We start from the raw sequence: 20,626 nt of genomic DNA on the forward strand, positions 1-20,626 counted from the left end.
TTCATATTGAATGCAGAGAGACAGGGAAGACAAAGTGCTCAGAGTGAGTGCCTGATGTACCATAGGTCTGCACACATGCTTTACCCAGAAGAAACATATTTTCATATCACAAAATAGCAAAACAGATTAGGTAGCATTATATTTTCGCTTGTCTGATTTTTTCCTCCCTGACAAATTTATCTTCAAAATTAAACTGCCTCTATGCCTTGTCACATACAGGCCTCTTTGTTCTTAAACCAATCCTGTCACATCTGTGTAAATGAAAATGAAGAACATGAGGCGAAATATGCAAAAATCAGAATTCTTTACAACAATTATATTTTGAATAAATCTTCCATATTCCTCTGCAGTTCTAGCTTTGCCTGTGTTAAGCTACAGCACCAACACTTAATGGACTTAAATGCTATTTGTCCAAATTCTTTATAAAGTGCCAGGAGCATAACACACAAGCAGTAATTACCATATCTATTAGTTATAATGAAGGGATTTAGAAAAGATAAAGTATGAAGCAGGTACTAAAAGGAGGCACCTTAATGAAGTCAAAGACAGCTTCTCTCTGCATCTGCTTAGTTCTCATCCTCTCCTCCTCGTACTGAAGAGCTGCCAGCTGGGCCTCCCGACGGGTGCGCTCGATGTGCCTGCGGTGCAGCTCACAATCTGTGTTAGGCATCTGCAATCAAACAGGGCATCAGGCTGTGAAGTCTGAGCTGCAGGTGGGTTATGGAGAAACAGCTCACGTCTTATGGATAACACCACTTTGGTTTTACATCAAACTCAGTCAAAACAATTTGAATTCTATGTGTTACCTGGGTGTGGTGACTTGACAGCGAGAGAAAATATGGTGAATCAGGCAGGGGTCTGACAAATGCAAAAACAGAAAGCAAACAGACTTTTAATCTTAAATCTAAAAATTCTACATACGTGAATTGTCAGTGACACACATGTATCTGATCAAATCAGAAGAGTAACTGTCTACTAACAGCTATGATGATGAAGATTTAACTCACGGTGATTGACATATTTTGTGAAGTAATTTCTATTTCTTCTCCTGAATTGTAATAACATTTTTACAGCACAAGATGTACCAGTGGGATTGTACATTTGGCCTACTACACTGAGATACTCAGCACTTTATACACATTCGCTAAGAGTAACCAAATCAGGAATTCTTCCCATGATCCTCATTTAGAGGAACAACTGCATAGTATGGTTATTTGAGGGAGGGGAAAATAATAAAATTAATCAGCAGAAACACTCAAATCTCTTTTTCCCTACCTCTCTGTCCTGTCCACATAACTCCTTAGTACTTGGTGTTGCTCTCTGTCCTGCATCAAATTTAGAGTTTCAGGTCTTCGTAATTCATCTGTATCCCTGCAGGTAAGACACCAGGTGGAAGGGGATTTGGCCACTGATGCGTATAGACTACTGTCAGATTAATTCTACTCTAGATTACAACTGTTTTTGTGAGAGAAATGCCCAAACAATTAGCTTCAGATAATCATAAAAGTGAAATTTGGACTAAAGAAATCACATTGTGATACCAAGTTAGATCACAACTATTGCAATTCGTAATTAAACATAACTTGCTGAATTAACAATTATTTCAAAATACATGAAGATGGATTCTCTCTTAAGACAATGTTTGGGTTATTGCAAGCCTTATTCTGCTCTGAAAGAGCAGAATTATTTTTAAACAGGATTCTTTGGAATTTTCAGCACACCTCACCAATCAGGTGACTGCCAGTGACACAAGCCCTCAAAATCACAAGGTAAACAAGAACCCATCTGGCTCTTATCCGTCATATCAGCAGTAAGAGAGAAATTTTGCAGTCAATTCTTTGCCAGAAGACAGCTGTTAGCACTGAAACAATTCCCAAGGTCCACAGCCTACAGCATGTACCCTGACATGTTGCTGCCTAGAAACAAAGTTGACGGTCAAGGAGCTTACTCTTGACAGCCTAAACTCTGTGACCTCCACTCCTGGGGCAGCCATGGAACACACACACACTTAACCATGCATTTCCAAAAAATGTCAGTCCAGCTGGCTGTGTGCACACTTAGGGCCTTTTCCTCATGGAGATGAGACATGGAAGACCCATATGTTACAGGTCTCTTCTGTTACTTAAATTAGCACTGAAGCACATGACAAATCCATTACTTGGAGCTGTTTTGAACAGACAGGACTGGGTTCAGCTCAGTGCCAAGGAGTGTGTTCAGAGCAGAGTACACACAGATTTGTTGCATCAGGCATGCACCACAGTCTGTCCAGAGGCATAAACTGTATTTATTTAATTGAATCAACTAATATAAGTACTCTTGAGATGAAGTCTGTGTTACATCCAACTTTCAAAGTTTTAATGGCTCCAGCATGCTAAAGCAAAAAAAAAAAAAAATAAAAGAAGAGGCAGCCTGCCAGGGCATTTACACAGAATTACTGTGGAAGCACATTACAGCTTGTGGTTGTCACAAAATAAAATATTTGACTAATACAAGCTTAGAATACAAAAAATTACTCATTGTCATATGGCTGTTCTTACACAATTTTGAAGGCAATAACAACATCATCTGGTTTTAGTGCCTTAATAATTTCATTCTGCTCCAGCATAGTAAGCTACAATTCATTCAGATGATTAACTACTTCTGCATGAAGATCTGCTGCTATCCTTAAGTTAAATTTTGAAATAAATGGATACCTTACTGAACTACGTCCTTTATCATTAACATCTGTCTATGTAAACAGCAGCTCTCCCCAGCCAACCAGCCTTCTCCTATTTCCTTCAGATTTATCATGGAAACCAGTGTTTGCAAAGTCTAATTATCTCCATGTTAACCACAAATGTTCAAATAAAAAATAAGTAAACAAACAAGCAAAAATCCAAATTTTCAAACCGAAAGCACTTGCTTTTTTGGGGGAGAATACAAGAGAACTGCTATGTCACTTTACACCTGACTTGTGGACAGGATAAGGAATGCTGACATATGCTGAAATAGTTATCCTCCCTTGTATCAATACAGCTACTGAATCTGTACATTTTCAGCACATTTCAGAATATCCATTAAAATGTTGCCAAAACTCTGGAAAAATTTATAGACTAATTGTGGTCTCATTTGCTCTTTCAATACCATTTTAGAATCCATTAAAAATGGGTTTCTACTGACAGTATAAGTAATGACATACTTAGGACTAGCAGTTGTCTTTTCCAGCACTCCCCTGCGACCCCAAACATTCCAAGTACGACTGGGCTGGTTTTCTGGGGAGTCCTTGTAAATTCACTTGAAACTCCACAGAATACTGAAATGCTTCAGTAGCATAATAAAAGTTCTATCAATTTCCACTTGCAACATTTTGCTTGTTTTTTTATCTTTTATTTGCTTATCTTCTTTTCTTTTAACTAGACATACAAAATTCTTTTCAGAAATCTAACCATCCCTCACTGATACTCTGTCCAATTCTGACCTTTATTTTACAGTTAAGCATTCTCTCCAATAAGCCCAGTAATCATTAAAGAGCACTGGCATACTTCTTCAAAATAAGCAACTTGTTTTCTGAATTGATACCCATTCTATCCCTTCTGCTGATGTAAGCTCATGATTATGGCCCAGAAAGGCAGTTTTTAAAATTAATCTTCCCACAATACCAAAACCAGCAGGAGTCAACCAAGAATGTTTCCCCATGGCACATAAGATACTCCACAGTATCTCTATCCCTCCTGCAAACACCTTCATCCCTTTTGTCCTCTATGTAATACAGCTTAAATCAATTATTTAATCGAAGCACAAATTAAATCACAAAAAGCAGATATTAATAAGTTTTAAAATATGCACTTTAATTATGCAGATTTCTTTAACCGATTTTAAGTTGAGCATTGGCATAGAACAGTTATGCTTTTCACTCACTGCCATTATTAGAATTCCAATTGTTAATCTGGAGCAATAACTTATCAAAAAAATTATCATACACATTTCTGGTGAAGCAACAGTAAACAATGCCATTTTCTAAACACATTCAGTAAATACATGCTCTGCACTCATCACAAAATTGTTAAATTATTATTAGCACAGTAATTCTTACCTGTTTTGATGTAAGTGTCGTCTTGTATCCTCTGTTCTCTGAAATTCTCTGACAGATACAGGCTTTACTGGTGAGCTCTAAGCAAAAAACCACAAAAGATTAAGCTGGCAATTTATTCAGAACACTGTATATTAATGCCAAGCAATTTCTTTGTAGAGCTACATCTGTAACTATGGGTATTTAAAATACCTGACAAAGAAGCAGAAAACACAAGACAGGGATGTTCATTACCAATCAAGCAAGCTCACTCTTATTTTTTTTTCTCCAATTTAAATAAATAATAGTTTCAAGATTAAATATGCCTGCTGGTAACTTCAGAAGTTTAAAACCTTTGGTATTAAGAATCATGGAGAGAAGTTAATGTAGGTATAAAATTTGTATTGAAATGTAAATACATTTTTTGGAGTTCAACTCTACAAGTGTACAGCAGTGACAACTGGATTCTCAGAAATACGGAATAAAGCACTTGATGGTCTTTCATGACATTCTAAAGACAGGTCCCAGAAGGACTAAGAAAGCAAAAAACAGGATTAACAAGAACACTTTAGGTTTAATTTGAGCAAGGAAATAATTTATCCTATTGGGAACAGAGACATATTTAAAAACTTTCACTGACACCCATTACTGTAGGAAAACAGAAACTTTTCAAGATTAACTTGCCAATTTTCACTCATGCCTGCTGCTCTATTGCAGTCAGCCTTCCTAAGCAATAGAGTATTTTGGAGTGTCTTTTTAGAGAAACTGCTCCTTCAGCTAAAAGCAGTTTAATTTTTATGACTAGACAGACCCCAAGGAACAGCTGTTGTGATGCTGAGCAATGCCTTTTCCTTATCTACAGCAAGGAGTCCTTGGGTTGCTTTGTCTTCAGTTGACTTTTCTGAGTTTTGCTCTTGCATCTGTGCATCAGCTTCTGTGATTGGATATTGAATTTGTGAGCTTTGCAAAATGAATGCATCTCTCATATCTGTGTCACTGATTTTAAACACAATAATATAAAGTTGACAAGACGGGGACCAAGTTTGTACATAAAAGCTAAAGATCCACTTCTCTTTTTTACCCTTTCTTCAAATAGCAACTATCTTTATGCTTCAAAACAAAGAGAACTTTGAAAGAACACATCTGAATCACAGCACCACAGTTACTGTTTAATCAGAGCAGCCACAAAGATTTTTTCATTCTGTACAGTGAGCCACTGAACTGCCTAACTGTACAGAGGTATTAATTAAGACTGACAGAACACAGAAGGAAACATGATGTGGCTAAAAATCTAATTCTATAGGCTGAGTTTCTAAGGACTCTCTCCAGAAGTGTAACATCCAAATGACTTAAGAGGGAAGGGTTTTCACAAGGGCTTTGCTGGGGTGTGTGAATGAACTGAAGTAGGAGCAGCACCTCATTGGAGATCCGTCGCTGGTCAATGTATGCCATGAACTGGGAGCTGAGGCTGTCTGAGTCCAGGCATTTGGGCTGCCTCACCTCTTCCTCCTCCTCCTCTGTGGCACAGCTGTCAATGTAGTCGATCTGATCCAGATCATGTTCCACTTGACAAACATATACAGAGAAAATACCCACAATTAGATAAGCCACAAGAGGGGGAAAAAAACCCAACAATGCAGCAAGGAGGAACCAAGGCCCTGCTTTTTCAGCCATCTGGGAAAGCTCATCCTGAAAGCTCTTGGATTTTGCCAGGCCCACTAACATTACATAAACAAATTTTGAAAGAATTATAAAATTTGTGCCTTTTAAAAAGCAATGAAGAACAAGTATCAAGCAGGTAGTTCCATACCGCTGACTGCAGATGCTTCTGCAGTGACTTGAAAAAGTAAATACTATGATTTCCTTTTCAAAACAAAATCAAAATCTTTCAGCTAATATCAAGACTGTACAATGACCTGTGTATATTTTGGAATAATTTCTCTTGGTTCTCTGTCAGAAAAATCAGAATGGATATGACAGATCCAGTATTACTACTACAGTGAAATAAGAGAGCACCACGTCTAAGTTATCTGGATGCAAATACAATAAATACAAGAAATACACGTGGAAATAATGAACAACACTACAGAAAACAACAAAATCCTTCTAAAACAACATAAGGCATCTGCAATTTTATTTTAAAAGAAGAATGAAAAAAATAAGTTAGGAACCACTGAAATGAGAGCAAGAAACAGCACAGTTTGGCTGGTATTGATTTTCCTTTGTGTGGGAGATATTATGTAGGGCAATTTTTTCACTTGTCACTGCTTTTCCACATTCTCCCCAGGGATTCTGAGAGTCATGACATTAGGCAAACGCCCCTGGTGAAAAATACTGCACTGGGGATGCAGGGGAAAGCATAAGTTCCCTTTCAGAGCACTAGAGCCTTCTTTCTCTTAAAACTCTCCCCAAACTTGCTCCAGACTCTTGCAGACAGTCTTCTTTACTCCCCCGCCTCTTTCCTGCTCCTCTAAAACAGACTTCTCTTTGCTCACCACACAATCTAGCAACTGTTACTGCCAAAGCCACCCCCTCTGCTACAACCATCCAAAACTACATTCCTGTATACTGCGGCTTCATTTAATCTCCATCTCAGTTTCAAATCTTAAAAAACCCCAAAGAGCCTAAGCTTCCCTTCTTTCCAGGTTTGCTTATTAAATAATGATGATGATAACAAAAATAAAAATACAGAAAAGGTGACAGATATTAGTATCTCTGCAAGGAACACAAAACTGCAAAGCATCTGGATCTCTGACAGCCACATGCTATGGTTTGTGCCCCTTTCAAATACACCTAATCATGAACTGATCATGCTCCAACTTAAAAGTCTGTGAGGCATTTTGAAACCCCTAGTGTACAAAAGCTAAAGAACAAAATAAAGTCAGTACTGGAGGCAGAGCTGGCAGCACTACCTGTTATTAAGGCTGCCCATAGCGCCCCATGACACCATGTCTTCATTTCTTCTAACTGCCAGAATTTAACTGTTTGAACTGAATGTTTCCCCATTAATGTTTGAAAGAGTGTGAGTCAATTATAAAGTTTAAGGTATTTCTAGAAGGTGGCAGAGAAAACAAAATTGTGGCACAGAAAGACTAAGACCAAGAAAAGAAGATGGCAGAAGGTAAAGATGGGGAGAAGCAGGGAAGAGAGAAGTGGGAACTAGGCACAGGAGATTAGATGTATCTGGGAAGAGTGACAGAAAAAATGAACTGCAAGCATCATGGAAAATGAAAAACAGGGAGCAGCTGAGAAAGAAGAATCAATAGAAGTATATGCAGATGAGATCTAATAATAAGTAGTGCAGAACAACAGACAAGAAGGAATGACTGAAAAAATAAACCTGAAAGATCGTTTAAATTAAAGCATATAAATGAAAGGAGACAGTGGGAGCAGCAGACCACTGGAAGTTAAAATGAAGGAGGACTGTGGAGATCAAGAAATACGTAAAGCACGATTACCTCCTGATCAACTATGAAGGTGATTCTGTAAGACTGCAGGACACCAACTGAGAAAGTGCAACAAAGCACTGCCACTCACCAACACCAGCCCCTTCTGGATGATACTAAAGTTTGCACTAAAATCCAAAAGTGGAATGAGACAGTTGTACTAGTAGGAAATATAAAATTCCCGGACAAAACTGCTCATCCTGTTCTGACAGCAGTCAGCACAGAGCACTGACACTTACTTTCCCCAGAAGCTCAAACAGCAAAACTCCATGCACTGAAATTCAATATTCCAAAATACCATTTGAAGCATTTGGAGACTTTAACACAGGACAAAGCTGACAGTTTTAAGAAAAAAACAATTCTGCCACTATCTGATTTTGCCTTTAACATCCTTAAAACAACATAGGTCTAGGTGAAATTACACAAAGCCATTCTGTTTATTTCCCTCTTTAAACAAGCTACTAGCTATAGGAAACATTCTGGAACTCTAATAATGATGACAATAAATAATGTTAGCCAAAGGTCACTACTTACCTCCACCATTAGTTACAACTGCACTCCCTCTGTTTTCTTGGTACTGATTTTCTCTCCTCAGTCTCTGCTCTTTAGTGATCTCTGCCACACGTAATGGGAGATCTGAGAACTCATCTGTTGGCTTTGGAAAACAAACGGTGAAGTCTGGAAACATTTCTCTTCAGAAACATAATTGTGTAATCTACTACTTCTTGATCTGTCCTTGATTTGTATTTCAACTGCCCTGTTTTACAACCACAAAACACTACTTTAAAGCAAAAGACAAAAAAACCCCAAACATATAGTTGAGCATTCTTTAGAAACCAGCTGCCTACAGTTTTGATTGCAGTATCTGCACTTGACTGAAAACATCCCAGGATGGAAAATCCTAGCACCTTCTCTAAAATCAAGCTAGGAGTGCAAGTATGGAGTATAGCTCACTGCAACACTTTAGTTCTTGGCTATTTTCTAGTTGCCCCAAGAGGAAAAGGTAACTTCTTCCTGGCATTAATAATTGACAATCTTTTTGCTAAGAGATCCTATTTTCCTGCTTCTAAATACAGAACAGTTTTTAACATTTTAAACAAAGAAAGAAGAAAAAATTTCCAGCTGATTTCCAAAGCTGAATTTTCATGTTCAGATTTATTTTATTGAAACAACTTTTCATGAATAATTACAGTTGACTTAGCATTGCAATATGATACTGTTACAGAGTTTTAAAAATGAGGAACGCTATTTTTCTCATTTTTTATGCTCTAGTAAATTAACCTGTCATGCACTGTTATATACATTTCTGTTAATACTTCCAACTTGGGGTCTGTCCTGTATAAAATTAACCTTGTTTTTTTCTCCAATTAAACAAGCAATATTGGCTCAAGACAACCTGCACAGCAGCACATGCATGCTACCTATGGCATGTGCTTCCAGATGCACACATATAGTTCTCTTTCCTGTACAATACTGCGCTCAACAAAATAAAGCTGTAACACTTACTTCATTCCCTGACCATCTTTTGTCTCCGCTGTCCACACTGTTGAAGCCAGAATCGAGTGCTCCATACGGACGACTGGAATAGAGTTCCTCGTGGCTGTCAAACACAGTTTTAGTTACTATGATACAAACACCACAAATTTTCTCAGCTATTACTGAACGAAAGCAGAATAAGCCACCAAGCACACTTGCAGTGTGTTCACAAGCTCAGCATGTCTGAACACCTCACAGGGCAGGAGGCATGTGCTGACAGCTCACCATCCTTGTCAGTCAGCTGTCACCTGTCTCTGCCTGGCCTTCAGAGCTAAGCTGATTCAAAAGAGAGATCTACTCTTCAAATGTTTCCCAAAGAGAAATTATGACAGAGCAAATTGCAAAGTGGTCTCTTCTCTGTATACTAAGTCAAGCTTTCATTTTCTACTACTCATATGTTTTGGTTGAAAAACTCTTGTCAAACCTTTACGTAAGTAAGCACAAATATGTACAAAATCACTAAAAATACAGAATATACTACTTCTACTCAAAAGTATGCAGCATGTATTACATAAATGTCTTCTGTGTCATAATTACATAAGAAACTGCAGTAAGCTGAACAGTATTTCAGATACATTGTAATATAATAACTGTAGAAGTACAGTTTTCATTTACAGAGCTTTGTCAATGGCATGTCTAGACAAAGGCATTAGACACGTGCCCAGTGTTACAATACACATAACCTAACAGCCATACAGTTCTTTAAATTTCTGGGCTTAGAAACTATGTAATTCAGCAGTATAGCTATTACAGATGTCAACTCTGGCAACTGCTGCAGATAGCCACAGTGAAAGACACAACGGGGCTTGTCTGATCCATTGCAGATGGCATTTCACAATGGCTCAACTGTCCTATTGGCACTCAATGCCCCAGGGAGAACTGCAGCAGTAATTACTACATAATGCACAAGGAAGAATGAATTTCAGGAAGCTAATTGCTTCACTCCATCATAACTAAATTGCAGGTCATTTTCTCACTGGCATTGCTCTCAAGTTGCTGCTCCCTCTGAAATTCCACTTTCAGGAAAGTATTTTCAATTATTATTATTATTATTATCATTATCATTATTATTTTCATACAAGGCTGACAGACTATTATCAAGGCCTATTTTAGTTTTCAGATAGACATGAAATAACCAAGAAGTACCAGGAAGGATGGAGGCTACAGATGAAAAACATTAAGCTATACATCTGTTTCTATGCAGATGTAGACTAGGACAACTCCTGCACCTCCATGGAGTTTCAATTAACTCAGAGGAGTTCCACTTATACGGCCCTGCATTTGAACAGAAAGATCATTTGCATAATAAACTATCTGAAAGAAAAAAAGCAACTCCCTTCTCCTGGGTGGGAAGAAAAAAAAAAAAGACCACGAAGTCACCCAATGTAGTTAAAGAGCTACTAATTTGAATAAGTGACAATAGAACCATACTTAACAGTTTGTAGAACTTTCATATATTATTAAAACATGGGTCAAAGACATACCTATCTGCAGTATAATTCCATTTTAAATGAATTAATATTTTCACCATCTCCTGAGCACCCTATTGTAAACTGAACAATTACTGCAAATTAAGGAGCTCAAAAATGAGGAAGTGTTTTGAGACAAATTTTCTTTTAGACTCCCTTTTCAATTGGACAATTTGAAAAGCTTTACATCTAACACTAAAGTTATCTGGAAGCTCAAAAATATGTAAGCACTGTGGCAAGGACTTCTCTTTTTTAACAAGAAAGCTACTTTCTGTCTTCCCAACTCTTACAACTAAACCCACCTCTCCAATGCTACACACTTTACACATTTATAATCATACAGCAGCCATCCTAAAATCATGGGACTTAAGATTTTCATTCCTCCCTGACCAAGAAGCCACAAGGAACAACCATTAGGCATTTGGGCAGATCAGAGCATTTTGGGGCAACTATAGCTTATAGGAAGCTGTGTAAGACTTGAAATTGAAGGATGAGAAGCCAAATGCCTGCTAAGACAAACAATGAAAGACAATACCCGGTGCCATTTCCAAGTCACACCAAAACCTGCATCTTTACCTCCTGCAAGCAAGAACAGTTGCCCAAGTCCCAGAATATTCGCTACACTGCTTCACCCGTGAGTACTTAGTATTTTAAACCTCCTAGCTCCAGACTATGTCAGTCTGCCAACAACTGCTGCACAGCTTCAACAGTTCTGCCTCCTCTCAATCTCATTCCCTCCACCACCAACCTGAGCTGCTCTGAGTTTCACTGTTGCAAATGAGACTGGCTTGTTGCAGCTGAACAAAACTTGCTGGGAGATAAAATTCACACAGCTTATGTTTAGAAAAGGACTGAAACATACAGGGTTTCACTCTGGTTAAACAGTTTGATATAATTCGACAAGGCTAAAACAATCACCTAGCTGTGCTAGAATCTCCAAGCCACAATTCCTGCCATGATGTTTCAGAGTATCTTGTTTTATTTGCAGTATCAACAGCCTTGCTATTAAAAATGTTTGATCAAGAGTGAACTGACAGCATGACACAAAGTTCCTTAAACTTTTAAGAGTCTCTACCACTCAGGCTCTCAACCTGCATGGTATTACACCAAGCTGATCAGATAAACCAGCAACGAAGTCTAGGTGGACTGACTGATACCTTATTTCCATTGGTCACCTTTGAAGATACACACAAAGCTCTTGTGCCTTGCCTGGAAATATTAACTGTATCACAGCTGAAAGATTTCATTACTTTCATCCCAAATTACATAAAACTATAACTGGGGATTCCCTCTTTCACTGGGTCATTCTACCATTTTCTTCTAGTATGTGCTCTGCTCCACGGACAGTTCCTCCACAGGTATGTGAAGATGGAAGGAATCACCTGCAACACTGAATGCCCTAAACAGCACAGTAACAACAAATAATTCTATCACCATCTCTTGTCTCCTCTTGGGTATAGAAATAAAGCTAAATCAAAGCCAGTTGAAGCTCATTTCATACTCCTGAGTCTAGTAAAAATTCTAGAGAAAGCATCCTCAACTAGTTCAGCCCTTATTTTAACATCTACAATTCCAAGCTATGAATAAAATACATTAACTCTTCTTCTCATTTCACAAAAGCAATTTATGAAAATTTCCAGAGCAATATGCAAATACAGACAACAATAAATCAGTAAGCACACAGCCCACTCAATTTTGAATTTCTCTTAAACAAACTTAGAGCTAAACAGATCATGACATTTTCTCATTGAGAGCCTTTTCTTTCCAGAAAAAGGACAGCATCCTCAGTATTATTCAGAAACCATCTTCAACAGCTCCTACTGGAAACTGATTAACCCTGGACATGCTCATATGCTGACCTCACCTAGAACAGTAATTTATGACATTCAGTGCTCATGAGGAACCACTCTGTCAGTCCCTCATGCAAATTCTTCTTTACAAATCTGACTCAATGATTTATTGTGAAGCCCCCTGATTTGTGTTTTATTGCTGCTAAGGCAGCAGTACATCCTTCAGCAACTAACTCCTCCACACCTTATTACTACCTTCCAAGACGACTGAAGTAATTTTTATATATATTCAGTTTCGTACTTCACTGACTCCCTTTCTTCTGTATCACATAACAGAAATAAATCTTAACTCCTGCTTTTTGCTAGACATCTTAATTTAGCAGCTGATACCGCTGACTGTTCCAATATTTGTGTTACAATGCCAGCAGCAGAGCCAAGTGAAAGCTTGCCAAAAATAACAGTTTACTAATGGGGTGGAGATCAGCATTTACACCTGTGGTTTGAGCACAGCCGTTATAAAATTCTGTACAAAAGGTTAAAAATCACAGCTTGGATACGATTCAGTAAGTCTGTGAAAAATATTAAGATCTTGTAAATTGAACATACATGTTAACAACACAAGAGCATACCTCCTGTATTGTTTATTATTACTCTCTTTTTACTGCATGTCAGCTCTGACACTGCCTTTCACATGACACTGCCCAGATCACCTTCTGAACCACTTCTCACTTCTTATACACTGGTACCTTACTAGAATGCATCATGAAATACCATAAACAATACTATTCAAAGCCACCTCAATGCACTTGCCAAAGAACAATCCTAGATCTGTTTTTTTAAATAAACTCAAGGTGGAGTAACAAAATTTTCCTGAATGCCATTAAAACTGGAAATGTGGCTTGTTCAAAACTTACCATGATCCGAATCCCATGGGTCTCCTATCATAATCAGGCAAGTCTGGAGCTATCTTGCATGCTTCTATGTTCAGGTATTTAAATATATGAATTTTTCCTTTTATACATATCTTTAAAAAATTTAAAAGAAACTAAAGTAAGTATAATTTGACAATACATTTTCAAAGTACACTACAGACATTCAAGATGCCATTGAGAATAATAATAAATGAGCACATTTACATAAATCAACATATCTTTTATTCTAGTCTCACTGCATTTTTAGAGGAACAGCTATAGTGGAGCATCACGATAGACAAATGGAAGCTGTCCTCCAACTACATCTGGTCTGCAGGCAACTTTTGTCAGCTGGATGCTGAAATTTCATCATGCAAACAAGACACGAGCATATACAAGTACTAGAATTTATACCCTTGGCATTGGAACAGATGCATCCTACCCATGCCCAGATTTGAATGGCAGTGGCAGACTGCCAAAGCCAGCTCAAATTTATAGTCAATGAAGGCAGTAACAGCTGCCTCTGCTTTCCCAAGGAAAGCAAAACCCCACTCAAACTACAAGTTTCAGCAAGTGCCCCTCTTGACTCTGATGCAGCAGCTCACAGTAGAACCTGTAATACTCAGGGACTTGGGTACCCACACTGAAAATCAAATTAGTCATTAACAATATTGTAACTTTTAACTCAAAGGCCAATTTGAGTACTCAGCTGCAAAGTGGACCAGCAAACTGCAGCACTGAGACATCAGTCAAAATTTTGACATTTGAGTGACAGAAAATCAGTCTTGCCTAACAGAGCTTCCTCTCTCCTATGCTGAAAGCAGAAATATTCAAGCCAACATTAGTGAAACTTTTTGGCATATTCCACAGCAGAGACCATTAATACAGTGAAGAGAAGAAAAGGGATTTTTCAAGCTGGGCTACATACTTAACACTTTTAGACAACAGAATGTATTTAAAGTTCTCTTGTTCTTGAATAACAAATATGTAATATAATCCTTATAATTTAATTTAAGTTCATAATTTAATTCTGCCCTTGTTAGATGAACTAGTCATCTGATTTTCTAGCAGCATTTACCTGTGCAGGGGGGGACTGGAGAGGGTTGTTTTCTAACATGATGGTCTGAAGATGTCTGAGGTTCCTATAACAAACTGGTATTGTTGTTATTTTATTGCAGGAGAAATCTAACCGGATCAAAGGCAACTCAGCAAGCTCTGGAGATAGAAAACAAAGAATTCAGAAGATTAAAAAGGTGGAGAAAAAGCAAAAGTATAAAAATATGTGTTTCACAAAACAATTAAGCTGCTTCCAGCTCTCATGGGAAGAAAAAGAGACTGAAAACAGAGAGGTGTTTGAAGTTTCTGCTGTTAGAGCAGACAGCTGTTTTCTCACCTTCAGGTAAACGCACCAAATTATTTCTTCTGACATTTAGGTCTCGCAAGGATTCCAAATTGCCAATCTGTGGAGGTATTGTCTGTATTTCATTACAGCTCACATCCTACAAAGAGCAAAGAATGAGTTACCACTGTGTAAGTCTCTGTTAACTCAAATATGCAGCTCTACTTAGGGACTGAAAGAAAAAGACAGCTATTTATATTACACCTCAGATCCGTATTCTCATTCAATCTCACTGCTGACATGAAGCATTGTTCTCATTTTAAACACAAGGGGAAATAAAAGCTTTGAAAGATGAAGCATTCAGATGTAGAAATTTATTTCAAGTTACTCCATAGTACTTTAGACAGCACAACTTGCTACATAAAAGCTTTCTGCCAGAAACAAACATAGCAAGAACTCTATCTAAATCCAGCAGGCCTTCCTTTCTAGAACAGAGAAGACATTTAAACTGACATGATCACTTGCTCTCCAGTGCATCTTTCCCTCACATAAAATTATTCTAAAATCTCAGAGTATTTAAAACTCTTTTCTAGCATCTCTATACAAAACCAATCACAGTTAGAGACACTGTGGCAGACAGAGATCTTGCTTAGGCCAAGAGCAGAACAGCAATAGTTGGAAATCAAGTGTATACTCACAAGCTCTGTCAGCTGTCTGAGCCGTCCAATTTCTTCAGGTATTGAAACCAGCTTATTATTACTTGCTATCAAAACTTTTAGTGGTAGATTACAGAGGTGTACTGGCAATGTTGAAAGCTGGTTTCGACTTTTGGACAGAAAGAAAACAAAATAATCAGAAGTCTAACAGGAAACTCTCATGCAATCAAAGACATAAAAAAAGCACACTCCATTTAGATGATCAAATCAGTTTTTATTCAATTACTACAGAAGGAACTCCATGAGGCTTTCCTTCATTATTTTATCTAGTTATGTGTGAACAAACTCTGAATATCAAGTATCAAGGCTGATCAGATGCTTTTGAACTCAGTGGGGAGGGATGTGATGCTTTTGTGCCTCTGATAAATGGCCATGGTCACAAAGGTATATGTTTGGGCTGAATGCAAAAGCTTTCCTCATGGGTAGCACTGCAGGGCAGCACACATGAAATGCCAAAGAGAAATTCATGAGACACTGAATATTTAAAGTGTACTTCTGATTAAGTAAGGATAATAATGGCTCTGCACCTACTAGAGATACAGCATTAGGAAATCTGTATCTCATTCATATCCTGTACATAAAATTTTCACACAAATAGAAAAAAGAGATACACTTGCCAATTTAGCATGCTTAAAACACCAGAGAGAAAGAGCCTGAGACTTTGCCAGTTTCTTAAGAGAAACTTTCCACATCTACTAAAAGAGCCTCTACAAATGAAAGATGCTGCACACATTTGGATTTCATCAAGAGGCCAAGTTGCAGCAATTTGCTTGTAATGCTGGCAGAGAAGTCTTAATGCTTGAGAAAGATCTTCCAAAGCCACCAGTACAGTGAAGGTAAGGGGATATTGCATAAGCCTTATCCAGCTGCTGAGAGCTGCTTTGCAAAAGCTATGCAAAAGCTCTACCACCTCTTTTCAGTCTGCAGTCTGATATTTCACATGGAAACTACTGACATTTATTTATTCCTTCAAGCTGGAATTAGCTTTCATCTTCATAGTCCTCCTCCACAAGCTGCTGCTTAATCCTCATGCTTACTGATCCAACTAATGGTTAAGGCTGGTTCAGGTTGCTTTGATGCAATGACATTCAACATAACAAGTCAGCATTACTTATGGATGCACCAAAACGTATAAACCTAGACTACTCACGCTAAAGCAAAATTTGTAAGACAACTGTTACCTGATATTTAGAAATGTTAAAGACTGTAGGTTCAAAACAGCCTCTGGGATATATCGAATGCAGTTCTGGTACAGATTAAGAGTCTCGAGGGAGACAAAGTGACAGGCTTCTGCTGGGAGCTCTGACAGTCTGTTCCGCGACAAGTCTGAAGGGAGGGAAAAAAGAAAGACTCAGTAAAGCTGCCTTAGAACTTCACTAAGTTTCTTGCTTGGCAAAGTTGTTTTGGTTAAAGAAGTTTAACCAAAAATACCTACCAAACGTTTATACTTGGAGAATCAATATTTTTCCTTGGACAGTTCCAATTACCAGTCCACAAGCATTACTCTCCTTCACAAGCTGCACTGTGATAAACAAAGCAGTTTCAAAGGGCTCTTTTTTTCCTTTAAAGGCCAAGGAAAGCTGCTGCTTATAAATGCCAAAGGGCAGTTCCCAAAGACACACACCTACAGTCCTCACTTCCTCACAGACACAGCTCTGAGTTCTGACAGAAGAATTGCCCAACCTCCAGGTATGATAAAAGCTCAATACAGCAGGGCTATGATGGATATAAAGTTTAGAAGGGTGCACTCAGGTAAGAAAGCATCAAAATCATGGAAACTTCTAATCCATCAATACAAAAAGTTACTGGGGGAACATAAGGAAACCCCTTCCGTTCACCAACAAAAAATCTTAAGAAGAAATAAATTAAAAATTACCCCCTCCCCCATACACAAACACCAAGTGCTTCTTTCCAGCTGGTATCAAGCTCAAACATGACCTCAGCTTCAACTCATCCAAACTTGATTTGGAAAAAACAACACTTTAAATGAATGTTTCTGACAGCTCTAATAGCGGGAGTCAAAACTACAAAATTATAGAAGTCAGCAATAAGTTTAAATTGCATATCTAGAATAGTTTTTATTATTTTGACAGGAAACAGGTTGAGATCTTTGCCCTACTTTTCTACTTATTGTGAAAAATAAAACATTTTTCCTTTTTTCTTCTCCCCTTTTCTTCCAAGAAAAACCTGCACTTAGAGATTGCTAAAGACAGGCTCTATAAAGATCTTGATCTCACCATTTGCTAATCCAGATAAAATATCAGATAAGTGCATCAATGCAAGTAAAGATCATTGTGATGGATCCTGCTTCCTGCTACAGACAAAGCAGAAATTTCCTACCTCTACAGCTTGTCCCAGGTGCTTTGCACTGCCAGGGTGTGTGAGAGAAACTGATCAGAAATACAGCCTTTTTCTGATCACCTCTCCCACAAACCCTACGCCAGGAACAGGGAAAAATCTTGGTACAGGCAGAAGAATCCCTATTTTGGCAGCAGAGAATATTGTTGGCATTTTAAAGCACTCACTGAACTCCAGCTTAAATGGAAGCAGCAAATTAATTGGACTGATCAGAACCTGCTTAAGAATCTACAGGTAACAAAGGAGTCAATAAAGTAATTGTATATGTGCTGCAGAATACAGCATACACTTCCAAGAATTTATGCAACGGATACTTATTTTGCAGTAGCCATTTCCCAGAGTGCTCTAGTATGTCCTAAGGTTCTTTCTGCTTTACTTCCATAGTTTAATTCTAATTAATGATTTAGTGAAAACGACAGCACACTCCGGCCCTTCCCTGCAGCAGATTTAAAGCAGTTTTAGTACTGTGCTACAATGTGGTGTCCAAAATTGTGACATTCTTAGTGGGATCTCTGCGTGCCAACATTGTAAAATGTAACAGGAGAAGAGAGGTTTTCAATCATACTGTTCCAACTTAAGTCATGTATCCTGAAACATTTCTACCAAGTGCAGCTAACCACACTGGAATTATCTGCCATCCACTCAACTTGCTAAGAGATTTCACAATACAATTGTATATTACCATGCAAGAAAGAGAGAAGAATGCAAATTATTTTAGAGAAAACAAGAAACAAACAAGAGTAATTTAGAAAAAATATTTATTTTCCACTTTGACTTGATGTTTAACCACCTATTTAAAGAATTATTACAACACTGTTTAATGTATAAGGTATAAAAGTTTCTGAATGCCACCACTTCTCTCACAACACATGAGCATCATTCAGCTCACAGCTTTATCCCTCCTTCACACAGCTGTGCTGGCAAAGGCAGCTTGAATTCTACCCATTTTAACAGAGAAACAGGCTTCCAAGTAGCGAGCCCTATTTTCTGGCAGAAAAGTGACAAAAAGTTCCTTTCTACTCTGTTTTGGAAAGGGTTTAACCACAAATATGAGAATTCTCATTCACTTTTTGTTTCACTTTACCTTACCAAAGAACTATTTAAAAACTATTTTTTACACATTGTGCACACCATGAGGCATGAATAGGTCAAGAACTTCTCATACTCTTAACTATGATTTAGTATTGCTACAGAAATAACTCCTTGCAAAAATAACACTAGGTATGAAGAAATGAAAATACACTTTTTAAAGCAACAAACAATCTCAGAGTGTGATAGAAAAGGGACCCCAAAGCTGGTTAGCACTGATGAATAGGTTTTTCCAGACTTCTCTCAATCTACAGTGATTATTAAAACTTGGCATTCCTATGTAGCAGTAGACATTCAGTGGAAAACAGATTAAATCAGAGCTGAATTTTGATGCTGCAGTATAGTCTCAAAATGGGTCTAACAAGTTGTAAGTTTGGTTAATAAATTTAGAGCATTTTTACTCATGAAGGCCATGAGAATACTGTTTCATAAACAGCGTCTGTGATTTCATGGGCCCAAATGGGAGCCAAGATCATAAAAACAGGCAAGCACCAGGCAAAGAACACTAAGCTAAAACAAGAGTTAAGAACTGAGTTGAGAATTAGACAGAAGCAACATACGACAAATACAACGTGAATTCTGGACGTGCAAATTCAAGAACTGCTTTTGGTTATTTGCAATCCCTGCCTTGCCTCCCCCAAACCTCCAATAAGTATTTATATATCCCAAAATACAGAATACAGCATCCCTAAGATTCAGTGACTTATTTTTATTTTGTTCAGTTTCTCTGGAATCCTTTCCCATGCCAGAAAAGTAGACCTTAAATGTGACCAGAAATAGGGCAGAGTACAGCAGTCACTGCACAAAACAATTCAGCAATTCCATTCTTTCTCCCATTATCTTCCTCAAACACCTGAAGCAGGGGCATAGCTGTAACAAAACCAGAAGATACCAAAAGCATTCCAGTAACTGGTTTTATATTCACAGATTTGCTGCCCAGAAGCATAGCACTAGCTGGTGTCTTTTCAAAAGAGAAAGTGGAAGTGAGGTAAAGGAAAAAACTAAGGTATTTTATTTAAAATACCCAATTAATACCCTGCCAATTAAGACTTGTTTTGATCATATTCTCTGCTACTCTATGCATGAAATAACTTTAACAACCAGAAAACAGAAAGGTATTACAGTACAAATTATTGTGTAAACTAAAATTACTGCAAAGATTTCTACTTCTCAAACAAAAAAACAGATGTTCTAGTGAGGTATTACTTAAATGTTCATGTGTTTTAACAAGCAAGAAGTAATTGATGTGATGCAGGTTATTTTCTTTAACATGTAGGTGCACATCTTTGCTGCTTCTCATACCTTAAACTGCAAAAAATAAATTACTAATTCCCCCCAAAAAGCACAAATATTTAGTTTCACTATGAATAATCATATTAATTAATCTAGCTACTATAATTTGAACTAGGATTAACTCATTTGTGTCCACATTTCATGGGTTAAAATCACTGTTACCAGAAATCTTAAAAAAAAAAAACAAACAAAAAAACGCTCTCCTAGTTTACTAAAAATGGATGTGTTTCCTTGAAGGCAAGATCATGTGGAATTTTGGCAAAGGGGAAGCATTCTTTGGAACTAGGCTCTTTGTGAAAGATAAAAAAGCCAACAGTACAGATACAAACTGAAATCCCAGAGCAGTCAGATCATCAACCTTTTCCATCGTAATTGGGATTCTGAGGAGAAAGCCAGCAAATCCACTGTTAAATGTGACTAGAGATACACTATGCTTCAAATTGCATGATTTGGCAGTAAATGCAAACTCTTCCTCCTCAAAGAAGGACATTCCTCTAACACCAAACATTAGCAGGGCCATGTTCACACATTTTCAACTTAAATCTCTCCAAAGGACAATCAGTGATGCATAAAGATGCACTGTGCAAGGTATGGGGTACCCACTACATACACTGCAAAGAGCAGGAGCTGC

At 37.8% G+C, this 20,626-nt stretch overlaps 1 protein-coding gene across 1 annotated transcript in view; it reads right to left on the reverse strand.

Moving 5' to 3' along the window:
* LRCH3 (leucine rich repeats and calponin homology domain containing 3) overlaps window positions 1-20,626 on the reverse strand; it is a 55,786-nt gene that overhangs the window by 14,806 nt on the left and 20,354 nt on the right. The window contains exons 2-13 of the mRNA XM_062498832.1: window positions 16,437-16,581; window positions 15,238-15,364; window positions 14,594-14,699; window positions 14,279-14,415; window positions 13,204-13,313; window positions 9,001-9,094; window positions 8,029-8,149; window positions 5,465-5,613; window positions 4,073-4,149; window positions 1,276-1,371; window positions 807-858; window positions 530-670 (exon numbers count right to left, since the gene is read on the reverse strand). Of these exons, the coding sequence (XP_062354816.1) occupies window positions 530-670; window positions 807-858; window positions 1,276-1,371; window positions 4,073-4,149; window positions 5,465-5,613; window positions 8,029-8,149; window positions 9,001-9,094; window positions 13,204-13,313; window positions 14,279-14,415; window positions 14,594-14,699; window positions 15,238-15,364; window positions 16,437-16,581 (1,355 nt within the window). The remainder of the gene's footprint in view (window positions 1-529; window positions 671-806; window positions 859-1,275; window positions 1,372-4,072; window positions 4,150-5,464; window positions 5,614-8,028; window positions 8,150-9,000; window positions 9,095-13,203; window positions 13,314-14,278; window positions 14,416-14,593; window positions 14,700-15,237; window positions 15,365-16,436; window positions 16,582-20,626) is intronic.

The sequence above is a fragment of the Cinclus cinclus genome, chromosome 10 (assembly GCF_963662255.1).
Source record: "Cinclus cinclus chromosome 10, bCinCin1.1, whole genome shotgun sequence".
Lineage (NCBI taxonomy): Eukaryota > Metazoa > Chordata > Aves > Passeriformes > Cinclidae > Cinclus > Cinclus cinclus.